Source organism: Dendropsophus ebraccatus, chromosome 11 (genome assembly GCF_027789765.1).
Source record: "Dendropsophus ebraccatus isolate aDenEbr1 chromosome 11, aDenEbr1.pat, whole genome shotgun sequence".
NCBI lineage: Eukaryota > Metazoa > Chordata > Amphibia > Anura > Hylidae > Dendropsophus > Dendropsophus ebraccatus.
Window position 1 is genome coordinate 85,389,500 of NC_091464.1, and position 23,117 is coordinate 85,412,616.

Here is a 23,117-nt window from a genome sequence, read left to right on the forward strand (position 1 = left end):
TTTGTTGATGTAACACAGACCTATTGCCAGCTGACACAAACGTAGATCTCCTTCAGCAGTCCTTTCTAGTAGCATAGTCAATGGCTCGGTGATCAGTGGAGAATGTTTTTTTTTTTTTTTTTTTTTTCATTTTTCTTCTAATCTGATTTCTGCAGGCAGAAGTAATTTGTTAGTTTTGCTCACAGGAGTGCGAACTACGGCTGTCCCTGTATCTGGAGACTGGCATGGTAACAGACGTCAGTAGCATAGTCTGCAATGGTGACAGCAAATACTATACAACTTACTTATTAGGTGCATGCAACACTGCTAACAGAACGTCCTGTAGTTTATGTCTACAACAGGACTCCCTGGGACCCTGAAACCTATAGGGGGCCATATGCATTACAGGATTTTCACATCACAATTTTGCATTTTTTTTTCTCTCGCTCATATATGCTCAAATCCCAAAATAAAAAGCGCACCAAAACTTAACACTCGTCATACCTACAGACTTTCATTAGTAACACATGGTGCAAATATTCCCACTTTAGATTACTTTTTTTGTTTGATAGAATTTGGACCCATCTGCACATCGTTCGGAGTAATAAGACGTCATTGAAAATCGACATGAAAAGCCATAATTTTGTTTACAATAAAAATATATTTTTTATTATCTAGAAACAATTAAAAACATTACATAGCAATATTTATTTGGACACCTTTAGTGCAGTTACGGCATAATTTCACTGCAGTACTGCATCATTTCTGTGAAGACGCTGCAGTACTGCAATATAGACGGAGCGATCAACAGGCAAAAACTTGTGATAACGGCCGAAACCTAGTGATTATCTGCCCGTGTAAATACAGCTACCGATCAAATGGTGTTGTCATTCAACATGTTCTAAAATTGTCATTAGTAGTTCATCAATCGTTTGCAGATCAGTCGTTTAAAGCAAAAAAGATCAGATCATGACAACCATCTCCCAAAGATCAAAATAACAAAATTTTTACATGATTTAACACTCTGGGGGAGATTTATCAAACATGGTGTGAAGTGAAACAGGCCCAGTTGCCCCTAGCAACCAATCAGATTCCACCTTTCATTTTCCAAAGAGTATGTGAGGAATGAGAGGTGGAATCTGATTGGTTGCTAGGGGCGACTGAGCCAGTTTCACTTTACACCATGTTTGATAAATCTCCACCTTTGTCTAGATGTCAATCACTTAAAAGGCTAAATCGACACTTCACAAACATTACATAAATCGCTTAAAGGGTTTATCCAGCTCTACAAAAACATGGCCACTTTTCCCCCCTACTGTTATCTCCAGTTCAGGTGCAGTTTGAAATTAAGCTCCATTTACTTCAATGGAACTGAGTTTCAAAACCCCACCCAAACTGAAGACAACAGTAGGGGAAAATGGCCATGTTTTTGTAGCGCTGGATAACCCCTTTAAGCTATCTGTACATGTAAAAGGACCTATAGGCGATGTTCCCACAATGCATAAACAACGCCTGTTATTTTGAGTATCAAACAACGGCTGTTTTCAGTGAAAAATTGCATTGAAGTCTAATGGACAAAAGCAAGAAAAATCATTGCAAAAGCGGGGGGAATTCTGCCTGCCTCAGTCTCCTGCAAAGTGTATGAGAGCCCTCCCATAGACACACTGGCAGGCGGAATTCCCATGCTTTTTCTCCTTGAGAACTGGCCCTAAAGCATTTTTAATGTTTTAAAAATAGTAAAAACATTTTTTTTTTAAATACAAATTGGTATAATATTAATTAATTAACAAATACAAAAAAAATATCGATTTCACTGCAAGATAAGCGGCTCAATAACAAAAACATCCTTCAAATTTGCAGAATTGTGCAATTCTGTTTTTGTTTTGGTGTATAATTTTATGGTTAAATGAAGGATGTAACATCAAAGATTTTGATCTTGCCAAAAAAAAGCTAAAACCCAAAATGAAATTTTATGAAAATTGTTTGGTCCTTAAGGGAATAAAGCAACTGCTGTGTTATTTATACAAAGAGTTTACTTTTGTTTATGTCTATTTGTATCAGTTCGAAGATATATATATATATATATATATATATATATATATATATATATATATGAGAGAGAGAGAAAGAGAAAAAGAGAGAGGAGAAAGAGAGAGAGAAAGAGAAAAAGAGAGAGAAAAAGAGAGTGAAAGAAAAAGAGGGAGAGAGAAAAAGAGAGAGAGGAAAATAGAGAGAGAGAGAGAAAGAGAAAGAAAGAAAGAAAGATCGATCTATCAGATGGTTATACACTGCTTTTATATATGATTTTATTATAGAACATTTAAACACTTTAACTAGATAGCGGTATGTAAAAGTCGCTCTACCTAAGAAATAATCTTCCATTACCAATGACAGCGAAGTAACAAATGACCAGGCACTTCCAAATATTACTTTATAAGCTGTGCCAAGATGAGCAAGACAGTAAACTCATGGCTATAGAATTAAACTAAAGAATAATAAATTTAACTTAACTGTAACGTTTCGTAGTAGACATGATGTGAAGAATTACTGGACGGGAAAAAAACATCAAGACAGTGTCTTTCTCCTGGGTGTCAAACAAGCAACAGAATACTCTCAAAATACCATGTTATGGCTATGATGCAGAAAGCAGCAGGCGGGGACTTAATTTAAGTACAATTCCCAAGTGCCACCCACCAGGTATGTAGATTTGGTATGTAACCTGAGGCAGTAGAAGAAACAATGCCTGCTGTATGGCTCTTTTACTGGTACAGGTCAAGGTTATTTCTGGCCTTCAGTAGTTAGTGCTGGTATGGGTTTGTATAATAGCTATTACTTATTTAACAATTACTGCCTATTTTTGCAGCATTTTTTGCCTTTCCATGACACTGGGGCAGATATACTTCTGCAAATGCATCTGAATTATGGTGTCCTTTACTGCAAAAAAAATAAAAAAAAATTGTCTTGATATACACATTTATTACGAGGTAGATACTTCTCTGCGGTGTCTAAAAAACATGCATGGTGTAAAAGCTGAGCTCACTTTGCAGTACAGTATAACCGTTTGTCTAGTCTAAAGTGTAAAGGCACTGCAAACTTTCCATCGATCTGTGCAAAAATAAAAACCCTTACAATGAATAAAGTCTCCTGCAGCACACAGTGAGCCAGGGTTCAGAGTCCTCAGCCGTGTGCTTCTCGAGGCGATTGGGGCTTATTCACACGATCTGTGCCGCGATCCGGAGTAGGATTGCGGCACAGATCCCCTAGCTGGAGCCCCTGTCACAGATCCGCCCAGCTGCAGAGATTACAGGAGAACATGATGTGCGCTGCTGTCATCACATCTACTACTCAACTATTCCCCCATGCAGGCCGGCCGCAAGCGCTCGACAGAAGTGGCTGGGACTACGCTGCTGGGAGAAGGAAACATAGTCCTGTCCACTTCTGGTGAACATGTACGGTGCAGTACGGGAGTAATAGGTACGATGACAGGAGAGCACATCATGCTCTCCTGTCTCTGCGCTGGGCGGCGGGTGATCTGTGCTGCGATCCACACTAGGACATGTTCGATTTTTTTCACGGTGCGGGTTGCGGCACGGGTCATGTGAATGGCTGAATTCACTTCAATGGTGCCGGATCCGCGACCGAGGACAATTTTACGTGACGCGTGAATTCAGCCTTAAGGCCCTATTCCACCAACAGATCTGATGACAGATTTTCTGCCAAAGCAAACCCAGGAATGGATTTGAAAAGAGGAGAAATCCAGTCTTTCCTTTATGACCTGATCTCTGTTTATAGTCTGTTCCTGGGTTTGGCTTCAAATCTTTTGCAGATAATCTGTCGTCAGATCTGTTGGTGGAATAGGGCCTTTACTGTTGGACCAATCAGAAAAAAGGGATATGTCACTGCTGAGACCCCCACAAATCAGTGTACTTAAATACGCTTATACATTATAACAATGATTTTACAGGGAGAAACGGAATGGATATTCCGCATGCAGACAGTAAGTCCGAAAGGCCTAAATGAACAGTTGACATATGGATGCTTTCTATGAAAAAATTCTTCTGATATGTCAGCATTATGTAAATATGTAATATACATTGATAACCTACCTCTACTCTCCCCCCTGTTTCTCTCTTTTGTACTTTTCTCTTTTTTTCCTCTCCCGAGATATTTTTGTTATGTATTGCTTCATCCGCCCCTCCATATCATAGTTTCTCTCCACTAACGTTCGCAGTTTGAAAGAATCAGTGTACGTAATACCTACAACGTTTGTACTAGTCATATAACTCCCTGAATAGTTGTGAAGGTATCTATTTGGTAAACAAAATAGGTTGCCAGGAGTTGACGGGAGCGCCGACATTGAGGGGGTCCCCTAGGATTATACGTCAGTGGAGTGCAAGGTGCGTTCCACGAGACCGGAAGCTGGGGATGACGCGCTGCGGGCGGACGGCTCCCGGAGTATTTAGATCCCCGCTATAGGATGAATGAGCTGGAGCCATACGCTGCTGCTACATGTGACGGTTGGCCACTGGGCCACATGAGTTAAGCGTCTCTGACCACTGTCAGGACGTCCCTACTACATTATATTATTTCGTGAGACATGTACCCTAATGAATTTTTGTCTACCTGATGTGACTCCCCTGACGAGTATCTACGAAACACGTGTCGGGAGCTTAGGCAGGGTAAGTGTAGGGCATGATTACAGGGGTAGAACGGGGCAGGGGCTGTCCTTTTTAGGACGATAACTCCGCTACTCCCTGAGCGAGTAGGGGTAGGTGGTGCACCCTGATAGGGACCGACAGGGTCTGGTGCTCCCCACATGTGGGCGGATACTCAATAGTGCCCGGCAATACCTCTTTCGCATTAACTGCATGACATCTAGTTACTCTGAGCAACGCACTCTATGTTATGATCGGAGTTTGTGCCAGGGACTATCTTGTTGTCGTACGCAGTCTGGATTATTACTTACTTATCAGTATGTTTATGTGTTGGCTCTATGAGCTTTTGGTCATTGGTGGGGATATTTTTGGAATATTAAATTAAAAGTTAAGTTTTATTATACATTTTGGGTTATCTATCTGTGATCATATGTTGCATTGAGATACCCCTTAGTGGATTTGTTATTTTGTAACCACTTATCTGTGATTATTACATTATGACAAAGGAAAACCATGAATGTACTTAGACAGGGTTCACATAACAATTTACCTCCAAAGCACGTATACCTTGGGAGACTGTCAAAATGACACGCCAACATACCCCTGCTCATATCAGCATGGGCCCTATCTATTTCAATGGCCCAAGCGTAGTCAGCTAGTGACTATGTTCGGGTAAAAGATAAAACTTATGTAAACAAGCGATCTCCGGGAGCAAGCGAGCGCCGACCTGTCAGGTCAGCACTCGCTTGGCTCCTTGTTCACCCCTCGCTGCCGATGCTATTACATACGCCAACAGCTAGCGGGTAAAGGCAGGGGAAGGAGCGCAGGGAGCTGCGGGGGGATCTAAAGATCGTCCAGGGAGCCCATAGGTGATAGTGGCTGTCTGCTGCCGCCGCTCCTATTCCACGTACAGACAGCAGATCGTTGCTAAAGGTTGTTAATCTTTCAACATGTTCAAAGACAACGATCAGCCGACTTCATGCAAGTCGGTTGATCATTGCCTTTTATTACACAAAGTGATTATCCAAATACGGCCAAATACAGCCGCGTAATCGCTTTGTGTAATAGGGCCTTTAGATTAGGAAGGGGACTAATAAGAAGGGTAACAGCCCTGCAAGATATACACAGATTAAGATACTGGTGCAGGCTTTTTTAATTTATAACACATGGACACAAACTGGGCGGACGCCAGGGAGATGCAGGCCACGAGCTTGTTTCGCGCGACTGCGCTTCAACAGACCCCAAGGGTCTGTTGAAGCACAGTCATGCGAAACAAGCTTGTAACTTGCATCTACCTGGCATCCGCCCAGTTTGTGTCAGTACAGTACAGATAACACTAGTGAATTTGTTCTCTTATTTTTTTTATACACACTTGTTGCCAATAGTGGTATTTATAGCAGAGACTCCTATAGAAACAAATTCACCACATGCTTATATATCGCTAGCACAATAGACCATAATTATATTTGCTATGGCTGGGCTGGGATGAGTTTTTGCAGTTAATTTTTTCACCAGTTATTTGCAAAAAAAAGCAGATTAAAAATTAATGAAAAAAAACAATGCATTTGAGTTCAGCCATTTCGATCTATTTTTGCACTATAAAAAAAAAAAAAAAACGGATCAAGAAGTGGATCTGTTTTTTTTTTTTTTTTTAGCATACACAGAAAAAAAATGTTTTGATTTTTTTTTGTAATGGAAGTGAATGGAAAAAAACTTATGCACACTGTTTTTCTATCCAACTTTTTGTTGTCCTTCAGAAAAACAGATGGAAAAAGCAGACTGCAAAAACGCAGTGTGAACCCAGCCTTATGGATCCTCATGTTGCATTGAGTATCACTCGCTTCTACTGTACAAGCTGCTTTTAAACTCCAGTCGTCGACTCTACGGCTGTCTATATCTTCCAATTCCATTATCAGACATAAAAAGTTGTAAAAGTGCAGAAAAAAAATAATAATAATTAAATTTAGCAAAATATGGAGAATGGTGTGTTGTACATAGAGATTGCAGACAACTCCTAGATAACAAGAGCAAAAGCTACTCACAGGGAAAAGTGAGGGCAATAAAAGCAGGAAATACACAGGTTATACAATATAATTAAATGAAAGTGACAAGAATTTAATGACAAAGCGAACACACCCAGCAATAACAGCGCAGCACATCACTAACCTGGCAGACGCTATTCATTCAGCCTCTGCAGAGGGCCGGTGACCTGGCCCTTTAACTGTGAGCGTTCAAGATGAACGCTCATAGTCTGCAGCGGCCGCGCTCTGACTGACAGAGCCAGGGAGCTATTGGCCCCCGGCCCTGCCAGTCACTCTTGTGGCATGTGCCCCCCGGGCCGGTTTTCGCAGCTGAAAGTTGTCAGGGCTGGCCCGGGGCTGCAGACGTGCCACGCGCAGGCACGTCTGCAGGCACCTCTGCCAGGCCCCCAGCGGCTGACGTCACTTCCCTGACGTGCCGCTGAGGGCCTGTGAGGAGAGACGCCGAGGCCGCGCTGCAGCATAGAGAAGAAGCTGCAGACTGAAGATCCGGGATCAGGAGGAAGAAGCTGCTGGGAGCGAGGTGAGGTGAGAATGTTCTTTTTTTTTTTTTTTTTAACCCCTTCACATGTGGCCATATGGGGGGGTCTCTACAGGGGGGCTATTCTATATGGGGGGATGGCTGTCTGGGGCTTTACAGGGGCTATTCTCTATGAGGGGATGCAGAGGGGCTATTATTTATGCGGGGATGCAGGGGGGGTGGCTGTCTGGGGCTCTACAGGGGGGCTATTCTATATGGGGGGTGCAGGGGGGATGTTCTATATGGGGGGATGCAGGGGGGCTATTCTCTATAAGGGGATGCAGGGGGGCTATTCTATATGGGGGGATGCAGGGGGGGCTATTATATATGGGGGGATGCAGGGGGGGCTATTCTATATGGGGGGATGCAGGGGGGGCTATTCCATATGGGGGATGCAGGGGGGGCTATTCTATATGGGAGGATGTACAGCAGGGGGGCTATTCTATATGGGGGATGCGGGCTATTATATATGGGGGGATGCAGGGGGGAGCTATTCTATATGGGGGGATGCGGGGGGGGCTATTATATATGGGGGGATGCACAGGGGGGGCTATTCTATATGGGGGGATGCGGGGGGGGGCTATTATATATGGGGGGATGCACAGGGGGGGCTATTCTATATGGGGGATGCAGGGGAGCTATTCTATATGGGTGGATGCAGGGGGGCTATTATATATGGGGGGATGCAGGGGGGGTGGCTGGCTGTGTGGTGCTTTACAGGGGGGCTATTCTATATGGGGGATGCAGGGGGGCTATTCTATATGGGGGGATGCAGGGGGGGGCTATTCTATATGGGGGATGCGGGGGAGGGGGGCTATTATATATGGGGGATGCAGGGGGGAGCTATTCTATATGGGGGGATGCAGGGGGGCTATTCTATATTGGGGGATGCAGAGGGGCTATTCTATATGGGGGATGCAGGGGGGCAATTCCATATGGGGGATGCAGGGGGGCAATTCCATATGGGGGATGCAGGGAGGCAATTCCATATTGGGGGATGCAGGGGGGCTATTCCATATTGGGGGATGCAGGGGGGCTATTCTATATGGGGGATGCAAGGGGGCTATTCTATATGGGTGGATGCAGGGGGGCTATTCTATATGGGGGTGCAGGGGGGCTATTCTATATGGGTGGATGCAGGGGGGCTATTCTATATGGGGGTGCAGGGGGGCTATTCTATATGGGGGTGCAGGGTGGCTATTCTATATGGGTGGATGCAGGGGGGCTATTATATATGAGGAGATGCAGGGGGGTGGCTGTCTGGGGCTTTACAGGGGGGCTATTCTATATGGGGGATGCAGGGGGGCTATTCTATATGGGGGATGCAGGAGGGCTATTCTATATGGGGGATGCAGGAGGGCTATTATATATGGGGGGTGCAGGGGGGCTATTCTATATGGGGGGATGCAGGGGGGGCTTTTATATATGGGGGGATGCAGGGGGCTATTCTGTATAGAGGGGATGCAGGAGGGAGGATGGCTGTCTGGGGCTCTGCAGGGGGGCTATTATATATGAGGGGTGCAGGGGGGGCTATTCTATATAGGAGATAGATAGATAGGAGATAGATAGATAGGAGATAGATAGATAGATAGGAGATAGATAGATAGATAGATAGATAGATAGATAAGAGAAAGATAATAGATAGGAGATAGATAATAGATAGGAGATAGATAATAGATAGGAGATAGATAATAGATAGGAGATAGATAATAGATAGGAGATAGATAATAGATAGGAGATAGATAGATATCCAGTAGGAAATGGCTATCTAGCAGCTTATTATGTAGCTTTGATTACACATGAGATCACAACCAGCAGACACATTTTAATAATTAAAACCTTACTACTTATACCACCATTATATGATGTGCAGACATAGTCAGGATAAAAGGGATTTAAAAAATATAATAACTTTTGTCCAAAAACAGCACCACCCCTGTCCTCAGACTGTGTGTGGTATTACAGCTTGGCTCCATTCACTTCAATGGAACTGAGCTGCAATACCTTACACAAACTGAAGAAGAGTGTGGCACTGTTTCTGGAAGAAGGTGGCCATGTTTTTCTCCTTTAAAGGGAATCTGTGAGGTCCATTCCAGGTCTAGGGCTGTAGATCTCAGAAGACAGATGTGAGGGAGATATCACTGAACTTTAGTCCAGTGTAAACTCTTATAATTGTCCTTTTCATTACTAACTAAAGTTTCACAACAGCAGCCGCAGCAGCAGCACCCTATATGTCCATCAGTCAGAGCAGGTAGGGGCGGGGCAGAAGGTGCTGCTGTGGCTCCACCTCTGTGACACTTCAGCTGGTAATGAAAAGAATGATTACAGAGGTTTACACTGGACTAAAGATCCAGTCCCTGATCTGTACGCTGGGATCTACATCTGTGTACCTGGTATAGACCCCACAGGTTCCCTTTAACGGCTAAATGAAGCAGAATTTGCTACATCGCATATTTTACACGGCTATCCATGATATGGTATGTGGGCTGCTGGGGTTTGATTGCCAGGGCTGATTTTAAGTCCCAGTCCGGCCCTGGACACAACACTACCACAACACTGCACTGCGTCATCCATCACCTCTTCTAGAAGCCTTGTCTAGCCTACACACTACACCAGGCTGGTCAGTAATGCCAGTAAAGCCTGTACAGTACTTCAAGACTGGGTGTCGGCAAAGTGTTTGAGAACCGAAGAAAATTTTTCTTGAAAATACTGCTTGAGAACTGAACTGTTTGAGTTCAGAGCAGTTAGAGAACCGAGGTCTCACTGTACTCAGAACATGGTACAGACATTACAAGAGACATGACAGGCCTGGTGACACAGTCTGTTTCCATTGATTGTGGAGATTTGTTTACAGTGTGTGAAATATGCAACAATTTCGTGCACACATAAGTGAACTGGTACTTTTTTTTTTTTTTTTTCAAGAACTAAAATTTTTGCAATTTTTTTTTTTTTTTTTTTTTTTTAAAGCACAAATTTTTCCCGCAATGAAAACAAAACAAAAGGCTTTTCTCATGTAATGGGAGGCAGAATTCTACATTGCAGTGCACCTACAGGTATTTGGAAGCAAATATCAAGGCGGATTCAGTGTTAAAACCAACGCTGATTTTAGCTGTGGGAACTGCGACAACCTGATGGATAGTTTCTTCAGAATATATAAAAGTGCAAAGACAGCCAATTTCCATGTGAACCGTGTAGGCAGAGAACAGTCCCACACTGTGATGTTTTCTATGATAATAATAATGATCACCACATGTGAATAACTTGGTTTATTGGCTATGCAATTTCATCTTTAGGCTATGTTCACACGCTGTAAAAAACAATGGCTGCTGTTTTACATGTTCCTGCAGCTAAAACAGCCATATCAGTCACTGGAGCATTATTTTATTTATATTTGGATTGCGGGCACCTGCAATATAATTAGCCATAAAACTCTGTGCAATGTACGGTGGTCAGAACGGCCATACATTGTGTGCAAAGAGGGTTAACTATGGCCACTGTTTGCCAAACTGCGGGTATAAAAAAATAGACAAGTTAATTTTTTTCTACGGCCGCGTCAACAACGACCACAGTGCAAGCTGTGTGTGAAAACTGCAGCAGTAGTTTCCCGATTTTTTACGCTGTGTGAACATAGCCTTACGCCGTATAAAATAACGACCGTTCAATGACAGCTGTCCAATAACAATGGCCATCATTTTGACGCTGGTTGTTTATTTGGTTATCAGTTTTTAATATTCAGAATTGCCTTAAAGTGAATCTCTCACCTTCTTCACACTGCAGAATTAAGGAGAATACACGCATGGCAGATTTGAAGCAGATTGTAGCTGTAGGTTTGCACATCCACACTGGATTACAGTACAATACAATACTAGTGGATAATTTTTTACACCATATGCGTACACCATATACACATATACAGGTCATACATGACTTACCACAGATACAAGTCTGTCTACTGCACAATACTCTCAGAAAGGGCAGCTAGTAGGCAACAAGTCCTTATGGACTTGTTAGTAGCTGAAGACACAAAAAGCTAAATGCCAACTTTTGTTCAACTGGTTGTTAGTCATATGTTATAAAAAATAAATAAATAAATAAAAGTGACATATAAAGGTAAAATTATGTATTTTAATTGTGGGAGAACTCCTTGAACAAATATATTCATAGCTCACAATTCTACACACACACTTTTTTTTAGGTCGCTATATAGAAACATGTTCACTCTGTATTGCAAAAATATTTCCCTATATAAATAAAGCTCCTAGGAAAGAATACCACTGTAAGGGTACGTGCACACAACGGAATCAGATTCTGCAGCTCGCACCCACTCACGGAGAGAGTGGAGTCTATGGCACGGGCGGAGACGCGTGGCAGGAATCCGCAACAGGTTTTCCGTCGCAATTCCGTAGTGTGCACGTACCCTAATAAGGCATTCGATACAGCACTAATCTGCAATGAAACCTAAGCCATATACATAAGGGCCCGTACACTCTTCTAAGTGCTGAATTATTGTTCTTTTAAACTTGGAGGTTGATTCACGGCTCAGGTTGCATAGTCATCTACAAGCAGAAGCTCTATAAGCCTCATATATATGCATGGTAACAATGTACATGCTGTCTTTAAAAAAAAAAAAAAAAAGCCTGATTTCCCATTGAGAGCCTACACGAGAGGTCATAAAGCAAACCAAACACATTCAAGGATCCTTGTGAATGAACATTTTACAGATCCCATTGTGGATTTTTTTTTTTGTCAATTTACAGATCAAACACCAGGGTTTCCAAAAGTTTTCAGTGATTTACTATGCATGTATAGTGATAAAGACTATGTATTACACCTGTAGCAACAGAAAATTTTTGTGTTTTTAATTTAAAGAACATATTATTATAAAAAAATGGTTCCAAAACTGCATCTTAAAAATCACAGAGAATGTTTCACTAGCTTTCTGTTTTTTACATTAACAGATCGGTGCCGATGCAGGGATGCCAGTGGCGCAGTCCTTTTTTTTTTAACAGCAGCCCGGTTCCTGCGCACATCACTGGTCTCTTACCAAGCACCGGTGGGGCATGAATCACTGGGTGCAGGCCTGGCCGCCCCCAGAGTGGTGGTCTCCCCTCTATGAGGGGCTCCATTGATTCTAATCAAGCTGTGTCACAGAGGGGAGGGGGTTTTGTCACACTGAGGGCAGACGGGCCCGTTTCCAATGCTTCATGCTGGGTCGGTGCTCAAGAATAGACAAGCATCCTGTCATCTACAACAGCAAACCCCATGTACACATGTCTACACGTACCTTGATACATTGTACCGTCTCCCGCTACCCGTATGGACGGCTAATCTGAATCTGTCAAATCCTCATAGCAATGTTTGGGTCTTCCTTTCAAGACAGAAAACGTCCACATTGAACCACACGTTTTGGACCCTAGAAGAGGGAACGAAGAGAAGAAGACAATGGTTACAAAAGTACAAGAAAAAGAAAAATATCTCCCCTTCTGTAGATATGGACCATGTCTGTGTGTGCACTAGGTGACAGGTTCCCTTTAACCCAGAGAAGTGACAGATACTCTATACGTCCACTGTCACATGTTTAAAGTATTAAAACAAAACCAAGAAAGAAAAAAGTACACTTTCTCAGAAGAGACTACAGTTTTTAGAACTAAAGCAGTTGACTTATCTCCCATTTATTTAAGTGACTGTTCAGTCTTTTTGCACCTGGGTTCCACCAATATAACATTTATGAAATGTCTTAATCGATCAGAGTTTTTTTTTTATTATTATTATTGTTATTTTTGTCAACAAGTTTTCTTTAAAGAGGACCTGTCACCCCCCGTGCCGGGGTGACAGGCTCCCGACCCCCCGCTGGAGCACCCTATACTCACCTGATCCCGCCGGGTCCCGCTTCTGGAGGTGGTCGGGTGACTGAGATATGAGCGCCCGAAGCCCGGCGCGTGCGCTCCTCAAATGAGTCCAACGTTCATAGAGAATGACAGGCGAGTCCGACGCTCCGTCATTCTCTCTGAGTGTTGGACTCATCTGAGGAGCGCACGCGCCGGGCTTCGGGCGCTCATATCTCAGTCACCCGACCACCTCCAGAAGCGGGACCCGGCGGGATCAGGTAAGTATAGGGTGCTCCAGCGGGGGGTCGGGAGCCTGTCACCCCGGCACGGGGGGTGACAGGTTCCCTTTAAAAGAAATCTGTCTCTGTTACAAACCCCCTACAAAATTTAACACGTATCTCCATCACCTAACAGCTATTTAACAGGGACAGCAGTTTGGAACTTGAACTGCAGCTGACATTCACTTTAAGAATGCGTTCACATGTAAAAGCTGAAGATTTCATGATGCATGTTCGCAGCAAAACCGCTACTCTGTATCCTTATAGACTATGGCCCTGCATTTAAATTTAGCTGTGGGAATGTATCATACCACAGACTTGTATAAATTAACTACCCAACTCCCGACATCCTGTTTACCTGCTCACGTTCCACCAATGCGCTTCCGCATGCTTCTCTGGGTCCCTGCTCAGTCACGGCCTGCTCAGCCAATCACAACCAGCCAGAGAAGCATGGGGGAGCATGTCAGTGGAGAGGTAAGCATGATGTCAGGAGCTAAGTAGTTAATCTTTACAAATCTATAGCATGATATTCTCGTAGAGTAATTTAAATGCACTTTGGGGATGAAGTGCCATAGACTAATTGAAATCAGTATTAGGGTGCCTTCACCCAAACCGGATCCGCAGCTGATTTCACGCTGCAGATCCAGTGTCAGTGCATCCCTATGAGAATACATATTGACATCCTGCTGTAAGTTAACCCCCCGGCGGAGGGAGCATACATCACCTCCTCCCTGATCCGGCTTGCTTCGGGGATTCTGGGCTGGACTTCCTGCTCAGTCAATCAGTGGCTGCGGCGGGGCAGCGCACTGATTAGCTGAGAGGGACCAGCAGACGCCGGGATCCCCGAAGCAAGCCGCAGCGCGGAGGTGGTGATGTATGCTCCGGCTGCCGGGGGGTTAACTTACAGCAGGATGTCAATATGTATTCTCATAGGGATGCACTGACACTGGATCCGCAGCGTGAAATCAGCTGCGGATTCGGTGCATGTGAAGGCACCCGAATACTGATTTTTACTGTGAGAAACTCGCAGCGTGAATTCTGCTGCAGAGTCGGTCTGTATGAAGGCACGCTAAGTCTATTCACACGCACAGGATCTGTAGCAGATTTGATGCGGTGTTAAGTTCTATAGTTACATTGATATCTGCAGCATCAAATCTGCTGCAGATCCTGCACATGTGAATGAACCCTAAAGGGCATTTTACATGGGCCGATTATCCAGCAGTAAATTTATTTAAATCGAAAATCTGGTGTAAGCGCCCCAATGATGAAATGACGGACGAAAATGACATCATATGTCGTTGATCGTATCTTTTGAGCTGACCTCAAACTTATCGTTAATTGTTAGCAAGTCTTTTATTGTAAACACTCATCGTTCGCAGTATACAGATACGAACAAAATTATGATCTTCTTTACAACAGCAATAACGACTTTTCTTAATGATTTATCTTTTCATCCAAACGCCTTTCATTGAAAAGAAAAAAAACAAACAAAAAACATTACTTGCCATTTGCTAGGGACAAACGTTGGGGGGGGGAATCCTTTGCAAAAAACCATTTGTTTGAAGGTTGAAGGCCAAAAACAAACAAACATTGGGGAAACCCATCTTTTACATGTAAAACATTGTAGGAGCTGTATTTTGCAAGATCACGTCATTAATATTGAGCATGTTAATTTTTTCTGTACTGTGGGTGGACTTACGCCCAATTTCCCATAGACTTCAATGGAGCGCATTCTTAGGCTATTTCCACACAACAAAATATTTTTTTTTATCACAAGAACACCCGTAGTTTTCAAATAAAATAAAAGCAGTTTTTATCATACAGAAATGTGTTGCGTTGAAGTCAACGCAAACAGCAGCCGTTGTTTGCGCTGGCTGTGGAAATAGTTGACATGTCAATTATTTCCGCCCGTTGTGTGTTAAATGCAATTGAGTTTTCAATGCTACAACGGCCGTTGTTTTTGAGTGCCAAACAAAGGCCACTGTACGTACTCCTGTGTGTACATAGCTTTACACCGGAAATACAATTACGGACGGTGTGTGTGAACATAGACTTCTAGTGAAGTCCACCAGTATTCTGTCAAGATTTCCACATTTCCGATGGCAAGACTAGCACTGCATGTTGTTCTGTTCAAAACTAAGCTGTTTAGTTTCAGCGTGAACATCCAAGTATGTCATAGGTCAGAGCCATTTATTTAAAGGGGTACTCTGGCAAAAATTTCTTTCAAAGCAACTGGTTTCATGAAGTTATACAGATTTAGGCTATGTTCACACTACGTATATACGTGTAAAACTCCGGCCGGGATTTACGCAAGTTGCGGCCGGCTACGTACGGTCCGCGAACTTACGCCCGTAAGCTACGTACGCTTCCCGAGCTGCGTACGTAGCGATCTGACAGCGGTCTTTTACTTGGATATCTTCGCCTAGCCCCGGACACCCCACAGAACCTTTTGGATCGGCAAATCAAAGTGTAAAAATGAAGATATCACCACTCCGTACGGGACCGCATGTTACGCTACGGGCGTAAGTTACAGCATTTCCGTCCAGAAACAATGGTCTGGTTCATTTTTTACGGCGCCACATACGATCCGGGCGTAAGTTTGTACGTAGTGTGAACTGTGCAGCCATAGATCGTATACTTTCCATTGTACGCAAACAACGTAAATCTCCGGCCGCTTATTCACGGAGCGCGCAACGGCCGGAAACTTACGTAGTGTGAACATAGCCTTAAAAATCTCCAGTTTTCCAGTACTTATCAGCTGCTGTATGTCTTGCAGGAAAATGTGTTTTTTCTTCAGTCTGACACAGTGCTCTCTGCTGCCACCTCTGTCCATGTCAGGAACTGTCCAGAGCAGTTGCAAATCCCCATAGAAAATCTCTCCTACTGTGAACAGTTCCTGACATGGACAAAGTTTACAGCAGAGAGCACTGTGTCAGACTGAAAAGAATACACCACTTTCTGCAAGTCATACAGCAGCTGATAAGTACTGGAAAACTGGAGATTTTTAAATAGAAGTAAATTATAAATCTAGATAGCTTTTTGAAACCAGTTGATTTGAAAGAAAAAGGTTTTTGCCGGAGTACCCCTCTGACCCTCTTATTCTTAAACAGAAGTAGACCCTTCCCTCTCTTTATGATAAACTCCTGGCCATAACTGCATCAAAATAACTGAAATGTACAGGTATTTGCTATTATAAGTTCTAGAAGTTTTAAGAAAATGAAAATGTAGGAACCTTACCTAGACCTTGTCTGGACTCACACAGGCTCTTCAGCTGTTTATCCATAAACGCAGGGCACTAGCTAAACTTCCTTATCAATATGGCAAACTGGAGAAGCCAGAGAAAAGGCCACAACAGTGCAAAGAGAGCATTCAAAACCCTGGGCAGGGTGGCAGAAAAACAAGGCGACAGATGATAACATAGCGCAGTAACTAGATGTTAACTCTGCTGTATCTGTACCATGCCACATATACCCAACCTATTTATTTAGACTTACATAAGGGGTAACAGCCATAGGGCATTAAATACATGAGTAAAGGAGAAGTCTGGCGAAAATTTTTATTAAAGTATTATATTTCCCCTCAGTTATACAAATTACCAATATACACTTATTACGGGAAATGCTTATAAAGTGTATCAAGGCTTCACATGGTGATGTCACTTCCTAGATAACATGGTGATGTCACTTCCTGGATAACATGGTGATGTCACTTCCTGGATAACATGGTGGCGTCACTTCCTGGATAACATGGTGGTGTCACTTCCTGGATAACATGGTGATGTCACGCCCAGACTCCCAGAGCTGTGCGGGTTGTGGCTGCTGGAGAGGATGGTGGCAGAGGGATGCTCAATGTCCCTCCAGTGCCCTGTGCCCCTCAGTGTCCCCCTGCCATCATCCTCTCCAGCAGCCACAGCCTGCACAGCTCTGGGAGTCGGGTCGTGACATCACAGTGTGATCTAGGAAGTGACATTCCATGTTATCCAGGAAGTGACATCACAGTGTTATCCAGGAAATTACATCAGTGTTATCCAGGAAGTGACATCACCGTGTTATCCAGGAAGTGACATCACCATGTTATCCAGGAAGTGACATCACCATGTTATCCAGGAAGTGAAGCCTTGATGCAGTAGTAAGTACAGGGAAAAAAGCACTTTATAAGCATTTCCCGTAAAAAGTGTATATTGGTGATTTGTATAACTTTTGGGGGGCAATTCAATACTTTTGCCGGACTTCTCCGCACATCTCCAACTGCTACATCTGTACCATGGCACCCATCACAAAGGATTGTGCCCAGGTTCACCTACCCAGGTGACCTATTGTGGCCCTTGGCCTTCTGATATCGGCTGCAGATGACAGACGAGAAATTAAGTAAATCAATAGCCTGAAGCCATATAGCACCACAGAAGATCCCACACCCGATCTGACTTCAAACACGTCATCTTGGAACAAGGAAAAGCTGGTCTTTTTTTTTTTTTTTGGATTGGGAAAACTGAATACATTTACTCCACCCTTCTCAGGAAAACATGATGTCACAATCTGGTTCTATCACTAGAAGAAACGCTCTTTTCATAGAGGTTGTTTTTTCTGCTCATAAAGAAAAAGTACTTACAATGATGTTTTACATACTGATTTAGGGGGCATTTACAAGTTTCGTAATTACGGGCCACACATTGAGAATGTGCTATAGACCGGACACTGGAACTTATGGCATCATCGGTCATTATGATGGTGGGAGCTTTACATGTTACAGGGGCCTGACCCATGCTGCAAAAAAACCAAACAACCAGATCCTAGTACAGACCCGCAATTGCGGCATGGATCACTATTCTCTATTGTGGAAAACCTACAGAACATGTGAATGTAGCCTTAGAGGGGTTATCCAGGATTACAAAAAAAAGCAAAGGTAATTTTCTTGGAACAGAGCTGCAAAACCCACATGCAAACTGAAGATAAGAGCGGTGCTGTTTCTACAAGAAGGTGGCCGTGCATTTGTAAGCCTGGATAACTCCTTTAAAGGGGGTATCCAGCACTACAAAAACACAGCCACCTTTGTCCCGCTCTTGACTCCAGATTGGGTGGGGTTTGAAACTGAGTTCTATCGAAGTAAATGGAGATTAAAGAAGCAGTTGACAAAAAATTATTGCTCAGTCATGTTCTGCAAATACTTGTGTTTAGCACCACCCACACCCTAGTATCGGTTTCAGCCTAAACTATATTGTAGCCCTTGTAGCAAACTGGAGCGTGACCCTTCGCTCACAGAAGGCTGCACACCACTGATTTAAGTAAATTTTCACATAACCGCTCGCTTCCCCCTCAATATTGTGCCATGTAATACGGCTTAAGGGTACAAACACACACACACACACCGTATACGCAGCAGATACGCAGCAGATCTGCAGCAGATTTGATGCTGTGTTCAGTTATTTAGATCTAATCTGCGGCGTATCTGCTGCGTATCGCAGGGGACAAACACACACACCGTATACGCTGCGTATTTACTGCTGCGATACGCAGCAGATTAGATGTATATAACTGAACACAGCATCAAATCTGCTGCAGATCTGCTGCGTATCTGCTGCGTATACGGTGTGTGTGTTTGTACCCTTAAAGCGGCACTATCAGCAGGTTCAGCCGTATAAACCTGCTGATATGCCGCAGTAGATCATTACCTGATAAGCGCAGGGCTGGTACTAAATCTTTTTCTTCTCCCCCACATTCAAACAATAGCTCCTAATTGCCCCTATGCTAATGAGGGGTTTAGGAGCATTTGGGGCGTCACCCTAAGCGCCGAGCTTCAGCTTGGCCCGCCCAGTCCACCCCATTCTGTGCCGTCCACTATGCTTATATGAATATGCATAGTGGGCGGCACAGAGCAACCCCTCGGCCCACCTGGAGCAACCGACTCCCGTGCTGCCTAGTCCGCACCCTCCCGGGCCACTCGGGAGCCCAGGAAAGTATGCTGCTCATAGCCACAGTATACAGATAGCAGGAGTGAAAAACAACCAAAAAGAAGAGCTCACCTCACAATTTTATATCAGTGGGGGTGCAGCTTGGTGTCCAAATAGATCAAACCAAACAAAAAGAAGAACACAAGCCAAACACCATAAGGCTAGGTTCAACTCTGTATCTGTGCGGCTGTATTGCAGGCGGTAAATCATCGGCCGGATTTTTCCGGTTCATGCGTACGCTGGAAAGTATAGGATATACGGCTGCACAGTGCACACTATGTATGAATCTACGGCCCAATCGTAAACGGACCCGTAAAAAATGAACAAGACCATTGTTTGCAGCTGGAAATGCGGCCGTGGATTGACAGGTGGTCCGTACGGAGTACTTCAAAAATAGCCGGCAATGATGCCGAATGCCGATGCCTCTAATAGTTAATATATTAAATTAATAAAACACATTTTCTTTGTAATAAAGTCCCTTTCGTTGTTCAATAATTTAATTCTAACGAATCCATCATTGTGCAATTAAATATACTGTTAAAATAAATAGATATATATATATATATAAATAAATGTATATTTATATATATATTTTTTGACAGTATTTTTAATTGCACAATAATGGATTCGTTTAAATTAAATTATTGAACAACGAAACTGATTTTATTTCAACAAAAATGTGTTTTATTAATTAAATATTAATTAGTACAGGAAGCTCCAGTAAGCCGTTAATTCATATTGCCGGCAATAGAGCTTTCTGTACTAATCATCACTTTACTTTAATTAAAACATCAAATGTTTCTTCTAATTATGTTATCACAATAGCATTATTAGAAGAAACATTTAGAATTATATGTGCGCTCAGCTGATTGGCTGATCGGCTCAGCGCACATATAAAGAGCCGGTCCGCAGTACAGTGACTTCATTGTGCTGCGGACCAGCGAACAGGACACATCGGGGTGAGTATAGAGCTCTCCCCACCCCCTCCCCAGCACTGCACCCCTCCCAGCAAGGAAGGGGGGTCACTTAACCCCTTCCTTGCTGGGATGGGTGCAGTCTGACATGAGTCTGGCCCCCAAGGGGTTAAGGGGGATGCAATACATCCTCCCTTAACCCCTTGGGGGTCAGACTGTAAGCAGCGATCTGTAAAGATGCTGCATACTGTAAGGAGCACAACACCGCTCACAATGATGGGTGTTGTGCTCCTGTTTGTGTGTTTTTTTTGTGTGTTTCTCCCTTTTTGTTTTTCAGATATCGGTATCCTGGGGATTACGTCGGATTCCGTGGACTACGTCGATGACCAGCGGTTGTTTGGTGGTTTTTTTTAAATAAAATGGTCAATGAGGGGTGTGGGGGTGTTTTTATTTAAATAAAAACAATTTTTAACTTGTGTCTTGTCTTTATTTCTTTACTTTATAGACTTAGTAGTGGAAGCCGTCTAATAGAATATAGTATAAAATGGCTAACACTAACCCCCCATTATTACCCCAGTACCCAATGCCACCAGGGGTACTGGGAAGAGCCGGGTGCCAGTGGTCCCGGAGCGTCAAAATTGGCGCTCCTGGACCGGACGGCAGCAGGCTGGTAAGATTTAGGCTGGGGAGGGCCTAAACCAATGGCTCTTCCCACCCTGGTGTTACCAGGCTGCTGTCGTTTGGTTTTTAACCCGGCTGGTTATAAAAAATAGGGGGGACCCTATGCGGTTTTTTTTTTATTATTATTTATTTAATTAAAAAAAACGCATAGGGTCCCCCCTATTTTTTATTTGATTTTATTTGTTATTTTCAGTTGAACCAGATTTCCAAGTAAATGACCGTGTGTTTTTAGCCGCATGTCTATTTTTTCCCACAGCCGTAGTTTCAGCCGCATAAAAAATACAGCCGCACACATACATAGTGTGAACATAGCCTAATAGTGCACACCACCAAGATAATATATAATCAATATATAATCAATTTTATTAGTACATGATTACACAAAAAAACAAGACAAAAAGAAGAAGCACCATAACAAACATGATTTAAAACAATTAAAAAACCATATAGGTATGAAAACGATCCAAAGGGTGAGAGGATATGATAGTCCTCTCACTACCTCAGGACATTACCAGAAAAAACAATTTTATCTCATGGTCAGACCAACATATATGTAATAATGTGCAAAAAACTCTATCCTATTGTGCAGTATAATCAATTATACAGACTGGCGTCAAAAGATATTGTACATGTGAAATGAAACCCAAGCGTGACAACTACTTCACTAAAAATCCTCTTCTAATTTATAATTCTCTGTCACAAATGCCTAAAAACAACTAAATATATGAAAAATGCTAAACTAAAAACATGATATAAATATAATATAATAAGACGCCAGAGAAATGAGCACAGATGACAAGGAAATTCGTCTGATCACCCTATGACCATGAGATCCGGTGTCCTGACTGAGACCCAACGCGTGTCGTCACCGCAGTGACTTCATCAGGGGTCTTATTATATTTGCATATTTATATCATGTCATAGCATGTAGCACTTGAGCACTTTCTTAGTTTAGCATTTTTCATATATTTAGTTGTTTTTAGGCATTTGTGATAGAGAATTATATATTAGAAGAGGATTTTTAGTGAAGTAGTTGTTACGCTTGGGTTTCATTTCACATGTACAATATCTTTTGACGCCAGTCTGTATAATTGATTATACTGGAGTTTTTTGCACATTATTATATATATGTTGGTTTGACCATGAGATAAGACTGTTTTCAGATAGCAGGAGTGTGATCAACGCTGGGAGCCTGGGCTGAGCTTTACCATCCACGGGAGGGGGCGGGCTAGGCACCACGGGACGGGGTTGCTCTGGGTGGGCCGAGGGGTTGCTCTGTGCCGCCTACTATGCATATTCATATAAGCATTGTGAGCGGCAATGGAGGCGGCGACAAAGGAAAAGGGGGACTGGGCGGGCCAGGTTGGTGCTCGGCGCTTAGGGTGACGCCCCAAATGCTCCTAAACCCCTCATTGGCATAGGGGCAATTAGGATCCATTGTTCGAATGTGGGGTGAGAAGAAAAGATTTAGTACCAGCCCTGCGCTTATCAGGTAATGATCTACTGCGGCATATCAGCAGGTTCATTAGGCTGAACCTGCTGATATTGCCGCTTTAGGGTAGCTTCACATGTACCGTATGTAACTCTGCCGGCCGCTTAACCCTTTCAGCTCCCGCTCCCACTCCGCTGTATACATTACCTGTCCTCGCTGCACGGGGTCCCAGCGTACTGCTCTCCTGCCCAGCCAATCAGTGTATTGCCCTGCCGCAGCCACTGATTGGACAGGCGGGAGAGCAGTACGCCGGGACCCCGTGCAGCAAGGACAGGTAATGTATACAGAGCGGGAGCTGAAGGGGTTAAGCGGCCGGCAGAATTACATACACGCAGCGGTCGTTCAGACCGCTGTGTGTATGTAGTGAAAGTGATCTGCCAGGACCTAGCCGACTCGCAGCGTTACTAACGCTGCGAGTTGGTATGTGTGAAGCTACCCTGAAAGGGGTACTCTAGCGGGGGGGGGGGGCACTTTTTCGCTGGGACCCGCATTGCGGCACTCCGGTGCCTGGCAGCTTCCTGGTGTATGACGTCTTAGGTCCGCTCAGCCAGTCAGTGACAGAGGCAGGATCCTCTGACTGGCTGAGCAGACCTGAGACGTATCGTCTCGGGCCCGCGTCAGACACCAGGAAGCGACCAGGGACCGGAGCGCTGCGATGCGGGACCCGCCACTGGAATCGGGCAGGTGAGTGGACGTCTTTTCCCTCAGCCACCTCCTCCCCGGTCCCAGCAAAAAAGTGCCCCCCCCCCCGCTGGAGTACCCCTTTAAGTTTATGGAGTTTGAC

At 43.7% G+C, this 23,117-nt stretch overlaps 1 protein-coding gene across 5 annotated transcripts in view; it reads right to left on the minus strand.

The window, feature by feature from the left end:
* Positions 1 to 23,117, minus strand: part of ST3GAL6 (ST3 beta-galactoside alpha-2,3-sialyltransferase 6) — a 156,208-nt gene that overhangs the window by 95,991 nt on the left and 37,100 nt on the right. For all 5 annotated transcript variants that reach the window (XM_069945574.1, XM_069945572.1, XM_069945573.1 and 2 more), the window contains exon 2: positions 12,478 to 12,606. In XM_069945574.1, the coding sequence (XP_069801675.1) occupies positions 12,478 to 12,487 (10 nt within the window). In that variant the 5' untranslated portion in view covers positions 12,488 to 12,606. The remainder of the gene's footprint in view (positions 1 to 12,477; positions 12,607 to 23,117) is intronic.